We start from the raw sequence: 22,966 nt of genomic DNA, 5'->3' as shown, positions 1-22,966 counted from the left end.
GAATGGCAACCGGGGGGGGGGGTCTCCCGGTCCATCGGAGGCCCGTGGTGGTCAGGGATAGTGCAAGTTGACTCCCTGGCCTTTGGTCTGGAATGCTGGCACCTTGGTATCGCCACCCTGACATTGCCAATGTGCCCCGGTGGCACTGCCAAGCTGACAGGTGCACTGCCAGCATGGCAGTGCAAGGGTGCCCGGGTGCCTCGGGCACTGCCAAGGGTCAGGTTCCAAGGGAAAGGAGGATGGAGGGGTGGTATGAAGGGTGGGGGGTGCAGAGTAGAGATGTTGGGGCCTCTGGGATATTGGAGGGATGGATTGTGGTCCTGGAATGGTGGGCCTGTAAGGGAGTGTGCACTTGGGCGGGGGGTAATGCCCCTGTGTGTGGGGGACCCACAAGCTCTCTTAGAGAGCGAGACATCCTTTCAAAATGGCGGCCAGATCGCTGAAATCCCCAGTGCTGAAAAAATCCTAAGTGTGGGCTAAACCGCTGAGAAACTCCCCAGGGCCCAAAAAAGTGACTAAGTGTTGTTTGATAGCGGTGGAGAACTCGCTGGCAGAGCCGTAGAGAAACTCCCTGCAAAACCAGCCACAAATAAACTGAGAAAGTTTTCATTAAGTTACGCCCCGAATAAATTCAGGACCACATACTTAAGGAATCGACGCCTCTAGTTTATATAACTGATTAACTCAACAGATTAACAAATTGAGCTTGGGAAAAGGAAGAACATGTCAGTTCAGGATGCATGCCTTTATGCATTGCGATATCAAGACGTAACAAAATACAATTAATTAGCTCATGGAAATCCCAACAGTAGTAAGTCAGCCAAAGTGGAGCTTATGAATTTAAGATCGGGGTCCCATACTTTACAGAATGCATCAGACTTAGAACGGATCATAGAGGTTAAGAATTCCATAGGCATGCGTTCCATAATTAACCTATGTCAGTTTTGAATTGAGGGAATCTTGTCACTAATCCAGGAACATAGGATAGTCTTATGAGCTACAACGGTCAGGATATTGTAGAGCCTCATTTCATTAGAATCATTAATTCTCCCATCTGGAAGGCCCAGAATCAGGAACACCAGGATTAGACTCTAAGGTTCTATCAAAAATCCTTTCCAGCTCACTGATTACACCAGATCAATAGGCTTGAATCTTAACACAAGTCCACAAGAAATATGTACATAATCACCTTCAACTGCCAGGCACTTCCAGCACATTGAGGATATAGCAGCATCAAACCTGTGACTAAGACTAGGTGATGAATGCAGACGGTGTCGTATCTTGAACTAGGTCTCCTTCATTTTATTACAAACCAAAATTTTACCAGCTTAGTCTCAAATATTACCCATGTGTCCTCATCATTATTGATTGCTAAGTCCCTTTCCCAGCACTGTAAGGCACCCGGCGTGCTAACACAGTGGCTTACTCACTCTTCCAACTTCTTTCATTGGGCAGGATACAAAAGTCTGAGAACACGCACAGACAGATTCAGAAACAGCTTTTTCCCTGCTGTTACCTGACTCCTAAACGACCCTCTTATGGACTGACCTGATTAAACCCGATGCCGGTGTCTATGTATTTACATTGTGTACCTTGTGTTGCCCTACTATGTATTTTCTTTTTATTTTCTTTTCTTTTCATGTACTAAATGATCTGTTTGAGCTGCTCACAGAAAAATACTTTTCATTGTACCTCGGTACACGTGACAATAAACAAATCTGAATACAAATGTCTGTTTATTGAGCCCTGTTTAACCATCTGCACCTCATTGCCAAACCATTTGATGCCAGATGGTATGGGACGGTGCAGACGTCGCAAATGGGTCTTCTCAGAGGTGGGAAACGCTTCACTCGTGAAAGAGGCCCCGTTATCGGACACGAGGAACTCCGGGATTCAGAAGATGGAAAAACAAATACGTAATCGCTCTATGGTCACCCAGGAAATGATCATAGCCAACTTGTGGACCTCCATCCACTAGGGCGACAAACATCGAACCCAAGGAGGGACCAGCAAACTCAGCATGCATGCGGGCCCAAGGCACCCCGGCCACTCCCAAGGGTGTAGGGGTGCCACTGCGTGGAGCTTCTGGTGATACATCCACGGTGGTGGGGGAATGCTGACCACTGATTGATGGGGTGGGGGGTGGGGAGACCCCCGAGACCTCCGTGGTGGGCGTTAGAGGCCATTAGGTCTTTGTGCTTATCGGTGCGCCCTTTAAAGATTAAGCTGGTTGCCGACTCTATCAGCTCCTAGTCTGTCAGAGTAATGATGTAAGCCACATCCACTCATTTTCTTTTCATTAAAGAGGCTCCATATCTGGAGAGAAAACTGGGTCGGGTTTCTCCGTCCCGCCGCCAGATTTATGATTCAGCCGCCGGCGTGATGCTCCGTTTCGCTGGCTGGTCAATGGGTTTCCCATTGTGGGGCACGCCGTCGGGAAACCCCTGGGCTGCCGTCAAAACGGAGCATCCCGACGGTGGAGAATTCAGCCCCTGATCTGTGCAGAGAATTCCACAGCAGCTTTCAGCCTGAGCCTAACACTTTGCCAAATTCAAGTAGATTTCGGCCAATGGCATTGATTTGCCTTTAGTTATTGCAGGACGTTGTGCAGGACTCTCTGCTGGAGCCAAAGTCGGGAAAGGCGACTGGATGGAGAATTGGTCTTGATGCCGAAACCATGGTGGGCACTGGGTACACGCCAAATCACAATTTTCTGATGCCTCAACAGCGGCGTTAATGCCTTCCATTCCGCACTTACAGTAAATACTGTCTGTATGTCATTAGAGGCCTGACCCGGTATTCTCCGGGGCCTCCATGGTTCCCCACCTCGACGGGGTGGGGGGAAATTCCCGACGGCGGAGTTTACTTGTGCTTATAAAAACCGGACAACAGGCCTTGTGGTTCATGCGAGAGGAGGTCGGACATGCAGAGGCGCGACCGTGGACTGCCAATCCTGTCACTAGCAGGGCTGGCTGGGAGAGGGAGGAACAGGGGACGATGTGTGGGACTGGGGCGATCCCGCACAGGACCGGGATGTTCAGGCAAGGCAGTCATCTTGGTGCGCACCCCACTGACCGTCTTTTATGGCTCGTGGTTTTGCAGAGTGACACCGGCAGAAGGCGGTCTACCCAAGGGCAATACCCACAGTAACCTCTCCAGCGGGTACCGGATGGGGGCCGCGGAGGGTACTGCTGGTAACGGCAGTGCCAGCCAATGGTGCTCCTGGCAGGAGGGACGGACGCCAAGGCCAGAGGCCTCCACGATGCCAGGCATCGACAGAGCAAGGGGTGCAGAGATGGGGGAGGAATGGTGGGAGGGGGCATGAGAGGGGAGAGTTTGCACTGCCAACTGGGCCCACTATGTAGCCTGTTGGACACAGGGATACGCACCATGCTAATATGTCGGCCTTTTACCTCTGCAGACAATGGATATTGGAATTCAACCTGAAATGGTGACTTTCCTACTAATCACTGCAGCTGCTCGAGGAGGAGGACACTGCAGAAAGGAGCCTTCCCCACAGGAACAAGAGGTAGCTGTTGAGGATGGAGTGCCAGCACCCCAACAGACCGAGGAGGGTGCGCAAGGAGGCGCGCATGAGGCCTTGTGGTCATTAGATGACGTGCCGGACGGGCATGCCATCAAAGACTAGGGCTGAGCAGGGATACAGTGCGACATATCTGCCAGTTCATGGCGTACCTGGCACCTTGGGGGAATGGGAGAGAACACCTGCTCCCGATGGCTGTCAAGGTAACTGTCTCTCTGAACCTCTAGGCCTCGGGTCCTTCAGGGCGCCATAGTGCGGACCTGTACAGGATCTCACAGGCTCGGGGCACGGTGCATCCGCGCCATCTCAGAGGCCCTAAACATCTGATCGGAACAATACAGCCACTCGAACGTTCAGATGGTGTGTGATCATGATGTGTGATCGGCTGCACCTGATTCTTGGCAGTGTACACGATGCCTTCATCCTGGCACACTTGATGGTTCTTTGCCTCTTCAAGGCCCCTCCCCCCTCAGGCTAGGGGAGGTTGGCTACTAGGTGATAGGGGTTATCCGCTGTGGTCGTGGCTGATGACTCCTTTCCAGAGGCCACAGACCGACGCGGAGACCCGTTACAACAACGCCCATGCCACGACCAGGGGCGTGATCGAGCGGTGGTTTGGCATCCTGAAGATGCTGCTCAGGTGCCAGGACCACCCTGGAGGGCAGTACAGCACTACGATGGTCTCCTACATCATGGTGGCCTGCTGAGTCATCCACACCATGGCGCAGCAGAGGGGCGACATATTGGAGGAGGAGGATGAAGACCAGGCCTTGTCCAACAAGGAGAATGCGGGAAAGACCGAGGATGGCAGGTCATGGGAGGCTGCACAATGTCTGCACCAGGGCTGACACGCATGGGACGGATGGGGGTAGGACACTGGTGCGGTGAACTCTAGCTGAACTGCTGACCCACAACATCCACCCTGCGGCCAGCACAGACCAGCCCATCGCTCACACTCATCTGACAGAGCAACGAGGCAGATTGTAGCGTTGTGCACAGATGTTTATTGTGAACAAATATATATATAATATATATATATATAGAGGATTGTGCCCTAGCCCCTATCGCTATCTTATGTGGTGCACTCATGCCGTTCTAACTGGTGTCTACCTTTCAGGCCTTAGGGGCCATAACGCTATGTCTAGGTGGATCCCCAGTTGGTAAACAGAAGTGGAGGTGGCCTGCTGCGATTCCCACCCTGCGAGCTGGGTCCCCTTTGGTGGCCGTCTTCTGGTGTAACGGACCTGGATGAGCCTGGCTGCTGCTTGGGTGTCCCAAGTGGCGTAGTGCCATCCTATTCTGCCCACTGCCCATGTGATGCGGCAGGGACATGAGTGGGGGGAATGTGTTGCGACTGGGACATGAGCGCTGAGGTGTTCTGGCACCTCCCCTGCCGAATTGAATGGCACGGGCTCCATCACACACGGCAGCACTGTTGCTTCACAGCGCCAGGGACCCGGATCCAATTCCCAGCTTGGGTCACTGTCTGTGTGGAGTCTGCACGTTCTCTATGTGTCTGCGTAGGTTTCCTCCGGGTGCTCCGGTTTCCTCCCACAATCCCTGAATTCTCCCTCAGTAGAACATAGAACATTACAGCGCAGTACAGACCCTTCGGCCCACGATGTTGCACCGTCCTGTGAAACCCTTCTCGAGTCCCTCTACACTATTCCCTTATCGTCCATATGCCTATCCAATGACCATTTGAATGCGTTTAGTATTGGCGAGTCCACTACTGTTGCAGGCAGGGCATTCAATGCCCTTACTACTCTCTGAGTAAAGAAGCTACCTCTGACATCTGTCCTTTATCTATCTCCCCTCAATTTAAAGCTATGTCCCCTCGTGCTGGACATCACCATCTGAGGAAAAAGGCTCTCGATGTCCACCCTATCTAATCCTCTGATCATCTTGTATGCCTCAATTAAGTCCCCTCTTAACCTTCTTCTCTCTAACGAAAACAGCCTCAAGTCCTTCAGCCTTTCCTCATATGATCTTCCCTCCATACCAGGCAACATTCTTGTAAATCTCCTCTGTACCCTTTCCAATGCTTCCACATCGTTCCTATAATGTGGCGACCAGAACTGCACACAATACTCCAAATGTACCCAAGTGTACCCGAACAGACGCTTTAGTGTGGCGACTGGGGGATTTTCACACTAACTTCATTGCAGTATTGATGTAAGCCTACTTGTGACACTAATAAAGATTATGATTATACCTCCTCCTCTCTCTGGGTTCCCAATGGACCCCAGGCTACTCCATGGGGCTGGTGTGTGAGCGGAGCTAATCCCTGAGCCCCCCCCCCCCCCCCCCCACCATCTGGAGGACTGCACTCGTTACAAATAGGTCCTGTATGCTCATGACTCTGGAGCACAGGGAGTGTGGCACTGCGCCACATCATAAGGCGACTATACTACCACCTCCTGGGTCTGTACCACATCAGCCAGTGACTGCACCATCTCCCTCTGGGACTGGGCCACCTCCCTCTGTATCTGTGCCACGTTGGCTAGTGCCTGGGCAACGCCGCCGCCGCTCTCAGCTATGACCCGCTGTGACTGGGCCATACTCTGGAGGGCCACTGCAATGTCCAGGTGGCTCTGGTACATGGCTGCCTGTGATAGGGCAGCTCTGTCCTGGGCCTTAGCAACCACCTGCGTAGTTCGCCCCAGGTCTTGGACATCTTGATCCATGGCCGAAACCTTCACCCCGAAAGCCTCACTACGGATGCCACCAACGTGGTATTGGCCAGGGTGGCACATAGGCTCGGCATCACCTACTGCTCCTGCACACGTTTAGACTCCTCCAACTGAACCGTCAGGTGCTGGATGCTTGCCGACAACTCCTCATGTAGTCCCTGGCTCTGCGACTTTCTCCACAATCGATGGGATGGTCCGTTTCAGAAGCCCAAAACCCCTCTGGGCGGCAGCTGGTCCCTGGGGTCGGGCCGCCCTCTGAATGTCCGCTCCATCGGGGGTTCCTACCTCCACCTGTTGTAGTGCAGCGCGTGTATGTGGTGCGCACCAGATAGTGTCCGAGGAGCATCTTCACTAAAGTGCTGAACCTAGGTGAATGTCTCTGGGATGGTGGAGGGTGTTGGAAGTCGGTGTCTTCCCCTTGCTTGGAATCCGGGGAGTCACTGGATGGGGGTCGATGGCTCCTGTCCGTGTCCGGGTCGTCGTCGCTGCTCGCCATTTGTAGTTCTGACTGTGGTTGGGGTCGGGAGTGGGTGCACCTCTGACCACAACCAGAACCACAAGAGACGAGCAGTAAAGAAGGACCTGCCTCATCACCAGCAGCCCCTGCAAGACACAAGACAAGATGCATGATTGCATTGTGGGCCGGGGGTAGTGGGGGTGTGTGGGGAGGGGGGCTGGTAGTGGACAGGTGGTGTGGGGGTAATAGTAGTGGAGCGGGGGTGTGGGGGTGGTGTGTAGGTGGTCGTGGGTGTTGGGGTGACACACGAGCAATGGGAACTGCAACTCAGCAGGGTCTCATTTCCTCGCCCGATGCCGACCTCCACCCCAGTGACTGCCCTTTCTTTAGGGCCCACTGACCACGTCCAGTGCCCTCTATTCCACTGCTGTGAGGGACCGCAGGTCCAGCAGTCCCCCTCCAGGCTTTTCCCTCAGCGATTGTGAGCGGCCTTCTCCTGGAGGAAGGGAACAGAAAACGCACAGTATTAGAGAGTCCAACGCATGCAGCCCAGGGGATTGGTGACTTCAGTGGTCAGGGCACTCAGCCATGGGGGCCAGTATAGGTGCCAGCATGTGGTGAAGGGTGACGGTTCAGCTGCCCTTTGGGTGGGGAGCAGGGAGTGCGGGGTTATGGGTGTGTTGGGACGGGGTTGGTGGTGCCTAGTCATCCTGGCCATCCTGAGGAGGTTGATCACTTTTTTTCAGCACTGCTGGCCGGTCCTCGCGGTGTTGCCCACTGCACTGACGACCTTTGCCACCTGCGTCCAGGCAGGGCGGGCGGCGGCGGGTGTCAGCCTCCTTCCCACCCGAGGTACAGGGTCACCGACCTCTTCCACAAGGTCTGTAGTTCACCGTCCATGAAATGGGGGGCTGCACTCCTTGCTCACACTTGTTCGCTGGGATGAGTGTGCGGGGGAGTGAAATGTGTATATGTGGATGCAGCTTCTAAGCCTCCTGAGTGTCAATCCCGAAACTGGCGAATCCCGCACCATTTTTCATTGGAACCGACCGTGTTCCATGTGGCGCCGGTGCTAGCCCCTTAATGCTTGGTGAATTGGTCCAGGTGCGGCGCCAGTTTTGCTGTCGTAGAAGTCCACGAATCCTGCCCTAGCGTCAATACTTAGTCTCAGGAATGGAAAATCCGACCCGTTATGTTTTTCCTATTTGTATGGCTCCAAATGCTAAACCAGCTCCTTCCAATATGCCAGAAGTTATTCAGAAGTTATCTGGTCTGTGCTAAAGTATCTGCGATCTGGTGGGGTTTGCCGTGGAGGATTTAGCAAAATTGATCGGGACTTTCAAATGAGCACGAGAGGGAGAGCCAGCCGGGACTTTCAAAAGAGCGCAAGAGGGAGAGCCAGCCGGGACTTTCAAAAGGGCGCGAGAGGTGAGCCAGCAGGGACTTTCAAACGAGCGCGAAAGGGAGAGCCAGCCGGGACTTTCTAGTCTGAAAACTTTTTTGTGTATCTGTAGAGAGATACATGCCGGTTTTCACTCAGAGCATGACACTAAGTGCTGCCCATCATTTGAGGAAACTGGGCCGGGATTCTTCCCTATCCGGTGGGGCGGGGGGGTCCCGGCATACCAGAGTGGAGAGAAGCACTCCGGCGTCGGGCCTCTCCAAAGGTGCGGAATTCTCCGCACCTTTAGGGGCTAGGCCCGCGCCGGAGTTGGTGGCGCCCCGCTAACCGGCACGAACGGCCTTTGGCGCCCCGCCAGCCGGCGCGAATGGCTGACCGAAAGGCCTTCGCCAGCCGGCGTGAGTCCGCGCATGCGCCGGAGCGTCAGCGGGCGCTGATGTCACCCTGGCGAATGCGCGGAGGAGGGGGTCTCTTCCGCCTCCGCCATGATGGAGGCCATGGCGGCGGTGGAAGAAAAAGAGTGCCCCCTCGGCACAGGCCTGCCCGCCGATCGGTGGGCCCCGTTCCCGGGCCAGACCACCGTGGGGGCAACCCCTGGGGTCAGATCGCCCCCGCACCTCCCCTAGGACCCCGGGGCCCGCTCACGCCGGCACCAGAGGTGCTCTGATTCCTGCCGGCGGGAACGGCCTGATAGCGACGGGACTTCTGCCCATCGCAGACTGGAGAATCGCCGCTGGGGGACTGGCGCGGCGCGATTCCCGCCCCTACCGATTCCCGGGTGGCAGAGAATTCCGGCCATGGCAGGGGCGGGATTTACGCCAGCCACGGGCGATTCTCCGACTTTTCGGGGGGTTGGAGAATTCCGCTCCAGCATGGGCGTTGTCATACACACCAGTATATCATGGTGCAGACACACACTGATTGACACACAGCGAGACCAACCAACACACCCAACACCGCAGCCAATCACCAGTTAGAGCACAGTCACTATAAAGAGAGAGGGCACTATTTTCCCGCTCATTTGGGATGCAGCCTCTAAGAAGGACAGAGCTCACTGCTTGTAGCACAGATCTTTGCCATGTGCTGAGAGTATAGACTGGTCAGGATAGGCATTGGTCTTCAGTTTAATCTAACCTAGTGTCAACCCACAGTGAAAGTATGTTCAACAGTTTCTAGCTTAATAAAATAGTGTTGTACTATTTCAAGTGTTGGTAGCCTATATGTGTTACTGCTGAGGTAAACGCAGTCTCCACAGATCCAGATTACCCAACACATCAGGCGTTGCAATTGACTTCACGTTTTGGCTAAGAACAGGAAAGTTAGCCAAGGTTCCTACTTCAGATCACTAGCCACTTACCCCTGGTGGAATATCCTTAGTGTGTGAAGCTTAGGTAAAGACAGGCTCAGGCTCTGCTATGGTGCCTCCTATGGTAAAATGCTGCATTAGATCTCGTGCATGAATAATTGTAATTTGCCTGCGACCATTTGAAAATTCAGGAAAGAAAACTAGAAATGACTCAAGGTAATCCATATTGGGTGACACAGTGGTTAGCACTGCTGCCTCACAGCATCATGGACCCAAGTTCAATTCTGGCCTCTGGTGGCTGTCTGTGTTGGGTTTGCGCTTCTCCCCCTGTCTGCGTGTATTTCCTCCGGTTGCTTCGCTTTTCGTCCCACAGTGCAAAGATGTGCAGGGTAACTTGAATAGGCATGCTAAATTGCTCGATCGTGACCAAAAGGTTAGGTATGGTTGATGTCAACTTAATGAGCCGAATGGCCTTCTGCACTGCAGGGATTTTGTGATTCTATTTTCTGAATCATTGTAATGTGCTAATTGAGTTAGTTTGATATTGCAGATATTGTTGATCTTGCTGAAGAAAACCTTGAAGCTACCTACAATGCCATAACATTGCCTGAGGAATTTCATGAATTTTCCTACCAACTGCCTGATGTGAAGTGAGTCCTGAAATTTATACACTGATGTATAGACCTGTGTCTGTTTGTATTGTTTACATGAAGCTAGAATTCGATTTTTCCTAAATTTGTGTTCTTAATGGTGTTTAATTTGCTCGTGATATAGAGAAACTCTTTGATAGAGTGGTTTTCATTTGTGTTTTAAATAAAAGCAAACGGGGTTGCACATATCATTATTGTATCTGGTTATGCTCTACATGAGAGTGATGCTTCCCAGTTCCATTCATGCTGGCCTGCTAACAATTCAAATACGATTAGTGCAAAGCTTTTGTCAAACATTCTCAAGCACCATAGTTGTATGAATACTGAGATTGCGCTTTTTAAATGTTGCATTCCCCTTAGCCTCATGCGCAATGCTGAAGTAAGAGATCACAAAGGACTTGAATGTGTAATATGATGAGATGAATGTAGGAATTTCAGATATATTGTTGTATATGTATTTGGTGCAGTAAAGGTTAAAAACCTGGGTTAATGTGTGCATGGCTGCTACAGTGGAGTTTTTAAAAATCCTAATTCGCAAGACAGCTAAGATTTTTGGGAGCCAGAGGTGCTATTAATGCATCATAAAAGCTCAGCCTAATGGATTTTTATTTGGATTAAGAGGTTCCCTGGGGAGTAGATAGGTGGAGACATTGGGTGGAATTCTCTTAACCGACGGCAAAATTGGGAAAATCGATTGGGCAGAGAATCGTTCTGACGCCGAAATCACGGCAGGTGCCTATTTGACGCCAAATCGCAATGCTCCAGCACCTCAGCAGCGGCATCAGTGCGTCCCGGAATGCAGGTACAGTAGGCACCGTTTGCATATCATTAGCGGGCCTGAACCGCTGCCGGTTTTTCTGTCGTAATAGTCCACGGGTTCTGCGTTGGCATCAACAGTTAGGCTCAGAAACGGAGAATCCTGCCCATTATGTTTCAGCTTGGTAAAATGATTAATCTAAGGGAAGAGCTAGAATATCAGGCATTTTGTAGAAAAGTAGGCAGGTTGGTTGCTGGAAGTCAAACCATAAAGACAGTTTCTGAAGGCATTGGCTAGATATCCTCCATTGTTCTGACAGGATTCAGGGCCAGGATTCTCCCCTAGCCGGCAGGGCGGGGGGTCCCGGCGTGATGGAGTGGCGTGAACCACTCCAGCGTCGGGCCGCCCCAAAGGTGCAGAAGTCTCCGCACCTTTCAGGGCCAAGCCCTAACATTGTGGGGTTAGGCCCGCGCCGGAGTGGTTGGCGCTCCACCGGCTGGCGGGAACAGCCTTTGGCGCCACGCCAGCTGGTGTCGAAGGGACTTCGCCGGCTGGCGGAAGTCCGCGCAGGCGCCGGAGCGTCAGCGGCTGCTGACATCATCCCCGAGCATGCGCAGGGGAGGGGGTCACTTCCGCCTCCCCCATCATGAAGACAATGGCGAAGGCGGAAGGAAAAGAGTGCCCCCACGGAACAGGACTGATCGGTGGGCCCCGATTGCAGGCCAGGCCACCGGGGGCACCCCCCGGGGCCAGATCGCTCCGCGCTCCCCCCCAGGACCCCGGAGCCCGCTCTCACCGCTTGGTCCCGCCGGTAAGGTAGGTGGTTTGATCCACGCCGGCGGGACCAGCATGACAGCGGCGGACTTTGGCCCATCGCGGGCCGGAGAATCGCCGGGGGGCCCCACCGACTGGCGCGGCGCGATTCCCCTGCGGGGGGGTCGGAGAATCCTGCCCCGGTCTATCTCTTAAAACAGTCCCAATGTTGACCTGAGATGGGTTTGTTTAAGTGGACCTGGAGATAGCAGTTTTTGTGTCACTCTATTGATTAGCACTGTTGAAGGGGTAATTTTGAGCTATTTTCTTGTATGATGTTAAAGATATTTTAATGCTATATTAATAATAAAGTTTGTTTTAATATACCATATGCCTATTTTGCGTTATATCACTCCTGGAACGAGGTATCCTTTCCTCACAGTATTAGAAAATTGAAATAAAATGTTGTGGATTCTGTGCAGTATCCTAAACTCTGTTGGGGTCTGGACTGGGATCGCCATACCAGGTTCAATGTTAAACGCACTTTTTTCTTCCTTTACTCTTTGATGGAATGTGGGTGTCGCTGGCAAGACCAGCATTTGTTGCCTATCCCCAATTGTCCTTGAACTGAGTGGTTTACGGGGGTGGTCAAGAAACAGCCACATGTAGGCCAGAGCAGGTAAAAACGACAGATCTTCTTCACTAAAGTATAATAGCGAACCAGGTGGATTTGTATGACAAACGACTATCGTTTTGTGGTCATTAAAATGGAACCTAGAATTGAAAGCTAATTGAATTTAAATTCCACCAGCTGCCGTGGTGGAATTTGAAGCTATGGGCGCCTGGAGTGACATTACTACTATGCCAACATCTCCACCTACCCCATTGGCCACTGCTCCTGTATGAGTTGCCGGTGGTGTAGATCCTAGAGACGGACACAAGCCTCACCTCATATTAATTAAAGGACTGTTATCTGAGAAATTAAAGTGGGGCGAGGTAGCTTTACGGAGGCAGGCTCCCACAGACATTTACTTTGGGATGCAGGGAGCCTGTATAATCCAACCTCTTGTTTTGATCAGAGTACTTTCAAGCAGTGGTGCATAAGGTTCCATATTATGGCAAAATCACTATGCTTTACTGGGTCTAAATAAAAAGTGGTCCAGCTCTGGGCATTGATTCTTGTAGTACATTGCAGGTTGAGAGTTCAGCACCAAAGCATTTTTGCAAATGGGATCTCTGACATCGCTAAAGGGACAGTAAGAAGTCTTACAACACCAGGTTAAAGTCTAACATGTTTGTTTCAAACACTAGCTTTCGGAGCACTGCTCCTTCCTCAGGTGAGCAGTCCTCACCTGAGGAAGGAAGGAGCAGTGCTCCGAAAGCTAGTGTTTGAAACAAACATGTTGGACTTTAACCTGGTGTTGTAAGACTCCTTACTATGCGCACCCCAGTCCAACACCGGCATCTCCACATCATCGCTAAAGGGAAGTCTGTTTAGTTTCCTCTTGTCATGTTGATGCTGATTAGCAAGTTTGCGGACGATACTAAGATTGGTGGAGTTGCAGATAGCGAGGGGGACTGTTAGAGAATACAGCAAAATATATATAGATTGGAGAATTGGGCAGAGAAATGGCAGATGGAGTTCAATTCAGGCAAATGCGAGGTGATGCATTTTGGAAGATCTTCAAGAGCGGACTACACAGTCAATGAAAGAGTCCTGGTGAAAATTGATGTACAGAAAGATCTGGGAGTTCAGGTCCATTGTATCCTGAAGGTGGCAAAGCAGGTCGATAGAGTGGTCAAGGAGGAATACAGCATGATTGCCTTTATTGGACGGGGTATTGAGTACAAGAGTCGGCCGGTCATGTTACAGTTGTATATGACTTTGGTAGGCCACATTTGGAATACGGCGTCCAGTTCTGGTCGCCACATTACCAGAAGGAAAAATGAAATGAAAATGAAAATCGCTTATTGTCACGAGTAGGCTTCAATGAAGTTACTGTGGAAATCCCCTAGTCGCCACATTCCGGCGCCTGTTCGGGGAGGCTGGTACCGGAATTGAACCATGCTGCTGGCTTGCCTTGGTCTGCTAAAAGCCAGCGATTTAGCCCAGTGTGCTAAACCAGCCCCTGTGGATGTGGATGCTTTAGAGAGGGTGCAGAGGAGGTTCACCAGGATGTTGCCTGGTATGGAGGGTGCTAGCTATGAAGAAAGGTTGAGTAGATTAGGATTTTTTTCGTTGGAAAGACGGAGGTTGAGGGGGGATCTGATTGAGGTTTACAAAATTATGAGACGTTTGGATAGGGTGGATAGCAACAAGTTTTTTCCAAGAGTGGGGTTGTCAATTACAAGGGGTCACGATTTCAAGGTGAGAGGGGAAAGTTTAAGTGAGATGTGCATGGAATGTTTTTTACGCAGAGGGTGGTGGATGCCTAGAACGCTCTGCCAGCGGAGCTAGTAGAGGCGGGCAAGATAGCATCATTTGTGATGCATCTAGACAGATATATGAACGGGCGGGGAACAGAGGGAAGTAGATCCTTGGAAAATAGGCGACAGGTTTAGATAAAGGATCTGGATTGGCGCAGGCTGGGAGGGCCGAAGGGCCTGTTCCTGTGCTGTAATCTTCTTTGTTCAATAAACTGGGTGAAATGGGAACTCATTATATGTGGAGAATCACAGGATGAAATTTTCACCTGACATTTAAAAAAAATATTTTTACTGGAGTTTTAACAGAATATCAAACTTATCTCAAGACAGAACACGCAGAGAGCAGATAAAAAGAAAAAACAATGACCAATCAAAACAGCCTATTATTACAGATTGTCACAACATCCGTAGCCCAAGTCCTCATGGTTATGTTTCCTTATTTATAATGGTATACATAGGAAGAATATTGTATTTACATTTATACTGATAGAGAGAATCCTCATCCAAGTATATGTGATGTGGAGATGCCGGCGTTGGACTGGGGTGAGCACAGTAAGAACAAGTGAGTACAAATGCCTGCATTCCAAGCATTGTCCAGCATCTCTGACTTTGTCTATATAAATGTTTCTGGAACATACCTCGCCATTCACCTGAGGAAGGAGCTGCGCTCCGAAAGCTCGTGTTTGAATCAAACCTGTTGGACTTTAACCTGGTGTTGTAAGACTTCTTACTGTGCTCACCCCAGTCCAACACCAGCATCTCCACATCATGGCTACCATCGACACCGCAAACTGCCGTCTCAAAGTGGAGAGGATCTCCAGGAAGATTGCGCATATAGATACTGACATTAAGTTTCTACAAAGATGCAAAAAAGCAGACAAGATCCCGAAAGGGCTACAGATCACAAACCCACTCAAGTCGACCTACAACACCGACTACGCTGAAAGACTCTGCCGCCGCACCGCTGGCACACTCCTCAAACATCTCGTACACCAGCTCTACAGCAGTCGACGCAACCTGGAAACCAAGATAGAGGCCATATTCTCAACTTGCACTCAGGACACAGCAGACCAGCTGCGTAACACCGCCAAACAGGTGAGACAACGATACTATGCCACCTATATGCACGCCAAGAACAGGAAGCTTGAGAAACTCGGCATCACCACCAGCAGCAACCAAGCCTCCCCCAGTATCACACTTGAAAACAATACAGGGAAATCTATTGTCAACTTGTCAGACTACACCCTTCAACCAAACGAAATCGAAGTCCTCAGCAGAGGGCTCAATTTCTGCACCACCACCAAAATGGACCCCATCAGTCTCGCGGCAGACACGGAAGAATTCATCAGGCGAATGAGGCTCCGGGAATTCTTCCACAGACCCCAAGAGGCCGACAGCAAACCCAAGGAGATGACCAATGAACTGGAACAGCAGACCGCGAGATCTGCGGTGCAGCAAACGAAAAGGAAAGTGTTGAATTGGACCCCTCCGGATGGCTGCTGCCCTAGACTCGACATGTATGCTGAAGCCGTCAGAAGTCGTGTCAATGCCAGATTCATCAGTCGCATTCACAAGGCAGCCCCGAACGTCACCCAAGTACAACGCAACGCCATCCGCGCTCTCAAAACCAACCGCAACATCGTCATCAAACCAGCAGACAAAGGAGGGGCCACCGTCATACTGAATAGAACGGACTACTGCAAAGAAGTATACCGACAACTCAACAACCAGGAACACTACAGACCCACTACAAACCCGCAGACCCAACCAAGGAACACATCCGCCAACTCAACAGACTGATCAGGACCTTGGATCCAGACCTTCAAAGCACCCTACGTGCTCTCATCCCACGTAATCCCCGCATTGGAGATCTCTACTGCCTCCCGAAAGTACACAAGGCCAACACACCAGGCCGTCCCATCGTTTCAGGCAATGGGACCCTGTGTGAGAACCTCTCTGGCCACATCGAGGGCATCTTGAAACCCATCGTACAAGGGACACCCAGCTTACAGAAACTCAGCACCCATGGACCAGTTGAACCAGAACATTCCTCGTCACAATGGATGTCTCGGCACTCTACACCAGCATCCCCCATGATGACGGCATTGCTGCAATAGCCTCAGTCCTCAACACCGACAACTGCCAATCTCCAGATGCAATTCTGCAACTCATCCGCTTCATTCTAGATCACAACGTCTTCACCTTTGACAACAAATTCTTCACCCAGATGCATGGAACAGCCATGGGGACCAAATTCACACCTCAATATGCCAACATCTTCATGCACAAGTTTGAACAAGATCTCCTCACCGCACAGGACCTTCAACCGACGTTATACACCAGATACATCGATGACATGTTTTTCCTTTGGACCCACGGCGAAGAATCACTGAAACGACGACACGATGACATCAATAAGTTCCATCCCACCATCAGACTCACCATGTACTACTCTCCAGAATTGGTTGCATTGTTGGACACGCGCATCTCCATCAAGGACAGTCACCTCAGCACTTCGCTTTACCGCAAGCCCACGGATAACCTCACAATGCTCCACTTCTCCAGCTTCCACCCGAAACAGATGAAAGAAGCCATCCCCTATGGACAAGCCCTCCGTATACACATGATCTGCTCAGATGAGGAGGAGCATAACAGACATCTACAGACACTGAAAGATGCCCTCGTACAAACGGGATATGACGCTCGACTCATCAATCGACAGTTCCAACGTGCCACTGCAAAAAACCGCACCGACCTCCTCAGAAGACACACACGGGACACCACTGACAGAGTACCCTTCGTCGTCCAGTAGTTTCCTGGGGCGGAGAAACTACGACATCTTCTTCGCAGCCTTCAACACATCATCAATGAAGATGAACATCTTGCCAAGGTCATCCCCATACCCCCACTACTGGCCTTCAAACAACCGCGCAACCTCAAACAAACCATTGTTTGCAGCAAATTACCCAGCCTTCAGAACAGCGACCATGACACCACACAACCCTGCCAGGGCAATCTCTGCAAGACATGCCAGATCATCGACTCGGATACCACCATTACACGTGGTAACACCACCCACCAGGTACGCGGCACATACTCGTGCGACTCAACCAATGTAGTCTACCTCTTACGCTGCAGGAAAGGATGTCCCGAAGCGTGGTACATTGGCGAGACCATGCAGACACTGCGACAACGAATGAACGGGCATCGTGCGACAATCACCAGGCAGGAATGTTCCCTTCCAGTCGGGGAACAGTTCAGCAGTCAAGGGCATTCAGCCTCTGATCTCCGGGTAAGCGTTCTCCAAGGCGGTCTTCAGGACACGCGACAACGCAGAATTGCCGAGCAAAAACTTATAGCTAAGTTCCGCACGCATGAGTGCGGCCTCAACAGGGATCTTGGATTCATGTCACATTACATCCATCCCCCACCATCTGGCCTGGACTTGTAAAACCCTACCAACTTTTCGGGCTTGAGACAATTTACACCTCTTTAACCTGTGATTATCCCTCTCCCTGGATCTGTAATGATTTGATTACCTGCAAATGCCTGCATTCCAAGCATTATCCAGCATCTCTGACTTTGTCTATATAAATGTTTCTGGAACATACCTCGCCATTCACCTGAGGAAGGAGCTGCGCTCCGAAAGCTCGTGTTTGAGACAAGTATATGTGCTTCACCCTCAAGATCCCTCTGTCCTCCTTCCAAGCCCTAAATGTGGTGTCTATCTTCACTGAGGTTGTTGCAGATGGGGGCCTCCATAGAGATACCATCAAGTCCCAGGTCTACTACCACCGGCTCCTTGAGTGTGTGTGCAGGAGGGACCAGGAGCGCCGCAGAGTCTTGTGCCGAGAGAGCGTCCCTGTGCAGGAGGCCTTCATTTGGACCCATTCCGCCTCCGGCTCCTTCAGCCACCCCTCACCCTCTCTGCATTTGCTCTACAGTAGTAGAATAGGAAGTTTGGCAGGGCCAGGCCTCCCACAGGTTGCCCTCTCTGCAAGATGGCTTTTTGTATCCTCAGGACTTTACCCACAAAGGCCATGATTAGTTTATCAACCCTGGTGAAAAAGATTTGGGGATGAAGATCGGAGCGAACTAAATATTAAGAGGATCTTGGGCAGCATGTTAATTTTGATCGCCTGTAGCATTCCCGCCAGCGAGAGCAGGGGAGTAAGTCCCATCTTTGTAGGTCCCTCTTTACCTCCTCCACCAGACTGGATAGGTTGCAGTTGTGAAGCCTCGTCCAGTTGTGAGCTATCTGTATCCACAGGTACCTGAACTTTGTCTGGGTTATCTTAAATGGTAACTCCTCCTGCTCCACCACTCCCCCTCGGGGTTTCACCGGGAAAATTTCGCTCTTCCCCAGGTAGAGTTTGTAACCTGGGAAGACACCCAACTCCAAGGAGTCCGGTTATCTTTCTCATGCTGGCCAGGGGATGCGACATGTCATCTGCATCGTGCCAAACTTTGTGATCCCTGCCCCCTCTTCGAATGCCCATCCACTACTCCGCCGATCTCCAAGCAATGGCCAGTGGCTGAATTGCCAGTGCGAACAGCATTGGAGGCAACGGCACCCCACCTCATTCCCCTATGTAGCTGAAAGTACTCGGAAGAAAATGGCATTTATCCGCACGCTCGCCATAGAACGCAGTACAGAGGTTTCACCTATGTGGTGAACCCTGATCCAAACCCAAACTGTTCAAGCACCTTCATTCTACTCAATCGAAGGCTTTCTCAGTGTCAAGGGAGATGATCATTTTGGGTGTCTCCACCCGGGGTGGGATCATTATTACATTCAGCAGGCGTCAGATGTTCACGGTTAGCTGGCTGCCCTTGACAAACCTGGTCTGATCTTCCACGATCAGGCAGGCAACTCTCCAGGCGCCTCACCAGTGCTTTCACTAGGACTTGCGCATCAGTATTTAAAAGCGATTTTGGTCTGTATGATCCACACTCTGTTGGGACTTTGTCCTTTTTGGGGATCAATGGGTTTGAGACCTGTGCCAGCATAATAATAGTAATCTTTTTATTGTCACAAGTAGTCTTACATTAACACTGCAATGAAGTTACTGTGAAAGCCCCTCGTCGCCACACCCAGCGCCTGTTCGGGTGCACAGAGGGAGAATTCAGAATTCTCAGCTGGTGCGGGAATTGAACCCGCGCTGCTGGTCTTGTTCTGCATTACAAACAAGCTGTCTAGCCCACTTAGCTAAACCAGCCCTCTAGTATGGGCAGCAGGGCTCCTTTCAACAGTCAATCGTTGAACATTTCCTGCAAGTATCGGGTCATTGCTGTTGCAAATTCTTTGTACTGTATAAGTCTATCTGGAATTGTCTGGTCCTGGCGCCTTCCCTGACTGCATGGAATTAATGTACTCCATGATCCCATCCAGCCCAAGCTATACTTCTAGCTCTTGTTTCATTTCCTCCACCACCACCAGTATTCTCAGTTTGTAGAGGAACTGTTTAGTCTCTGAATCCCCCTCCATGGGCTCGGAGGTGTACAGGCCCTTGTAAAATTTTTCAAAGGCCTTGTTAATCTTATTCGGGGCTGCCACCAAAATCCCATTCCTATCCCTAACTTGCACTATTTTGTTTGCGGCAGCCTACTTTCTTAATTGATGCACAAGCATGCGGTTGACTTTGTCTCCATGTTCAAAGAAGACCCCTCCATGACTGGTGGTACTGGTGGAATGCTTTCCTCATAGAGAGCAAATCAAATTCCATCTACTGCTTTTTCCTCTCTGCCAACAGTTACATCTTTGGGGCCGAGGTGTATGTCCGATCCACCTCCTGTATGGAGTCGATCTGCTGCTGCCTGCCTTCAATGCCTCCCAGAACGTGGAGAATGAGCCTCCCCATTCTGGTTGCACGTTATGTAAACGTCGATGGCTTGGGATATTTCTGTACAGAATTCCCTATCGGCGAGGAGGGCAGTGTCCAGCCTCGAAGGGGGGTATTGGGCCCGGCCCTTCTCCAACTTTACATCCATATAATGAGGCGTGTGATTGGAGATTATGATCGCGGAGTATTCTGCCCTCACTGGAACCACCATTTTCCCTACAATGAAAAGGTCTAGATTGAGTAGGCCTTGTGCACGTGGGAGGAGAAGGAGAATTATTTTTCTCTCGGGTAGTTGCACCTCCATTGGTCTACTCCCTCCACATCTGCTCCATAAAGGTGTTAAGCTCTCGAGCCATTCCTGTTAATACTCTCTCCCTGGGGTTCGATTTGTCCATTTTCAGGTCTTGTGTGCATTTAAAGTCACCCCTCATGAGTCAGTGGGTGTCTAGGTCAGGGACTTCAGCCGTAGTTTTCTTGACTAACTGCATCGTTCCAGTTTGGGATGTATATATTTACCAGTACTACCAGAGCCCCTTCCAGGGTCTCGCTGACCATGTAGAATTGGCCCCCTGGGTCCGTCACTGTATTCGTCACTGTGAACACTACTGTCCTGCTAACTAATATGGCCATCCCTATTGTCTTGGGGTCGAAACATGCGTGAAACGTTTTTACCACCCAGCCCTTCCTTACCTGTAGTCGGTCCCTCGCTCTTAGATGCATCTCCTGTAGGAATGTGAGGAATCTGGATCTTTTCACCAGCCCATTGAGGCTTCTCATGTTCCATGTAGCTATTCTAATGGGAGGGGCTCTGCCCCCCCACCCCCCAATCCTGTGGGGTCAGCCATACTCACCCTGTGGGCCTGGCCCTGTTTGTTCAAGTCTGCCCGAGCTCTTGGACCATTCAAGATGGTTGCTGTCTGCTTCCTCTTTTTTATTGTCGTCATGTGTGACCTGTTATAGGGTGCCTTTTACCCTCCCCCACCTGCTCCCCTCCCAGCCCCCCAACCCATGTGATCCCCCCCAACCACCCGTTTCCTCCCTTTTTGTTTTTTGTTTCCCTTGATCTTCTGTTTTCCCTTTCCCTCCCTCCCAGGAGGTGCACGCAATCTCCTATTCACTATACCTCCGTACACCAGCCTATTCGCTAGTATAGCAGCTCCCCTCAACGCTCGGATTCCCAACATAACCCCATATACTTTGTATACTTATCCCCCCCCCGCCCAGGGCATGTGATCACCCCTATCCCTCTTGGATCCCGAAAGCCGTGCTGCATTCATTGCCCTCTACTGCTATTTCCCAAGCTGTGTTTCTGCCGAAACCTGTTGGTCTCCTCCGTGGTGTTAAAGTAGTACTCTTTGCCTTGAAAGGTCATTCAAAGCGTGATGGGGTAGAGCATGCCAAACCTCACCTTGCTTTTGTACAGTGCTGATGTATCCCCGTAAAATTCTGCTCGCCGCTTGACCAGATCTGCTCCAATGTCCTGGTATAAACAGATGGAATGTTCTCCCCACTTGCACACTTCCATGCTTTTCTCCCACCGCAGGATCCGCTCTTTATCCTGGTACCTGTGGAGCCTCATAATCATCGCCCGTGATAGCACCCCAGCCTTGGGCCGCTGCCGAAGCGACCTGGGATCGTCGTCTACCTCCAAGAACCTGGCAAAGCCCTTCTCGCCAACCAATTTCCTGAGCATCTTTGCCACATAGTCCGTGGGGTTTCTTCCTCCAATCCCTCTGGCATCCCACGATCTGCAGATTTTGTTTTGCCAATGTGATCGGTTCTCCAGTTCGCAATTTTCCCCTCCAGCCCTTTCTGTGTCTTGACCACCTCGGCTTTGAGGGCCGCAATCCGATCCCCCTGGTCTGTGGCGGCTTTCTCGAGGACCTATGTCATTGCCTCAAGCCTCCACTCCATTTTGCTCACGTCCTCCCTCATGATGGCTGTTGTAGCCTCAACTGCCACCCCCATGGCTGCCACGAGGCCCTCGTTCATTGTCTCTGTGCTTCTGGAGGTGATGAGAGCATCATTCTGCTGGAAAGTCTGTAGGACCGTCCGTCGTTGGTTCCTTGCCGCCACACAGGCTTCCCTGCTCTGGGGCTGAGGTTTCCCTCGCCTCCTCTTTGGTATTTTTAATGCTGGGTTACTGGTTCCTCAGCGTTGGGCAGCATTGCGGTCGATGGGTGGTTGATTTGGGGGATTTTCCGTTCTTTTGGTGCTCGTTTGTTGGGGTTAAAGGGCCTTAACAAAGGTATCTGGACGAGAGCCACCTTTTGTGCGACTGCTCAGCTCATGGCCACCTCCAGAAGTGCTCCCCTTGCATTTTTAGTTATGCTTTGGTCAGTTCTAAGCAACTGAATTCTTAAACATGATTCTATCACTTTTCATAGAATCATTTACAGTGCAGAAAGAGCCATTTGGCCCATTGAGTCTGCACCGACCCTCTGAAAGAGTACCCTAGCTAACCTGCACATCTTTGGACACTAAGGGGCAATTTAGAGTGGCCACTCCATCTAACCATGGGCGCGATTCTCCGCAAATGCGGAGAGTCGTAATGGCTGCCGTGAAACTGGCCGTGTTTCACGGCAGCCTCCGCGCCCCCTCCCAGGACCCGATTCTCCCCCCGGGCGGGGCTAGCAGCGCGGCCCCGCGAAGCACGGCATTGCAGGCTTAGCGACCGTCGCTAAGCCCGCGCGCCAGGCGTCACGGCGGCTGACGCGCACGATGACGTCAGCCGCGCATGCGCGGATTGGACGGCTCCAACCCGCGCATGCGCGGATGACGTCATCACGCATATGCGTCAAACCCGCGCATGCGTGGGCCGTCATGTCCCTCAGCCGCCCCACGGACTGATCCTGCGGGGCGGCGGAGGAACAAAGAGTGCGCGAGTATCGGACCCGCTGCCCGCGATCGGTGGGCACCGATTGCGGGCCCATGCCACCCTTGGCACGGCCGTGGTGCGGCCATGCCAATCGGTGCCTTGGTTGTCCGGAACGGCACTTTGCGGCCGTTTTCACGAACGGTGAGAGCAGGTGTGTTTGCGTTCGTGAAAACGGCCGTAAAGGCCTGGGAACTCGGCCCATCGGCCAGGGGAGAATTGCTGTTCGCCGTAAAAAACGGCGAGCAGCGATTCGTGT

General features: G+C 51.5%; 1 protein-coding gene across 2 annotated transcripts in view; it reads left to right on the top strand.

Moving 5' to 3' along the window:
• LOC119969734 (double-strand-break repair protein rad21 homolog) overlaps window positions 1-22,966 on the top strand; it is a 137,444-nt gene that overhangs the window by 25,564 nt on the left and 88,914 nt on the right. For both annotated transcript variants that reach the window (XM_038803752.1, XM_038803753.1), the window contains exon 4: window positions 9,953-10,052. In XM_038803752.1, coding sequence (XP_038659680.1) covers window positions 9,953-10,052 — 100 coding nt within the window. The remainder of the gene's footprint in view (window positions 1-9,952; window positions 10,053-22,966) is intronic.

The sequence above is a fragment of the Scyliorhinus canicula genome, chromosome 7 (assembly GCF_902713615.1).
Source record: "Scyliorhinus canicula chromosome 7, sScyCan1.1, whole genome shotgun sequence".
NCBI classification, from domain to species: domain Eukaryota; kingdom Metazoa; phylum Chordata; class Chondrichthyes; order Carcharhiniformes; family Scyliorhinidae; genus Scyliorhinus; species Scyliorhinus canicula.
Note: the sequence above shows the minus strand (reverse complement) of the source record. Positions and strands in the feature narration are given on the sequence as shown.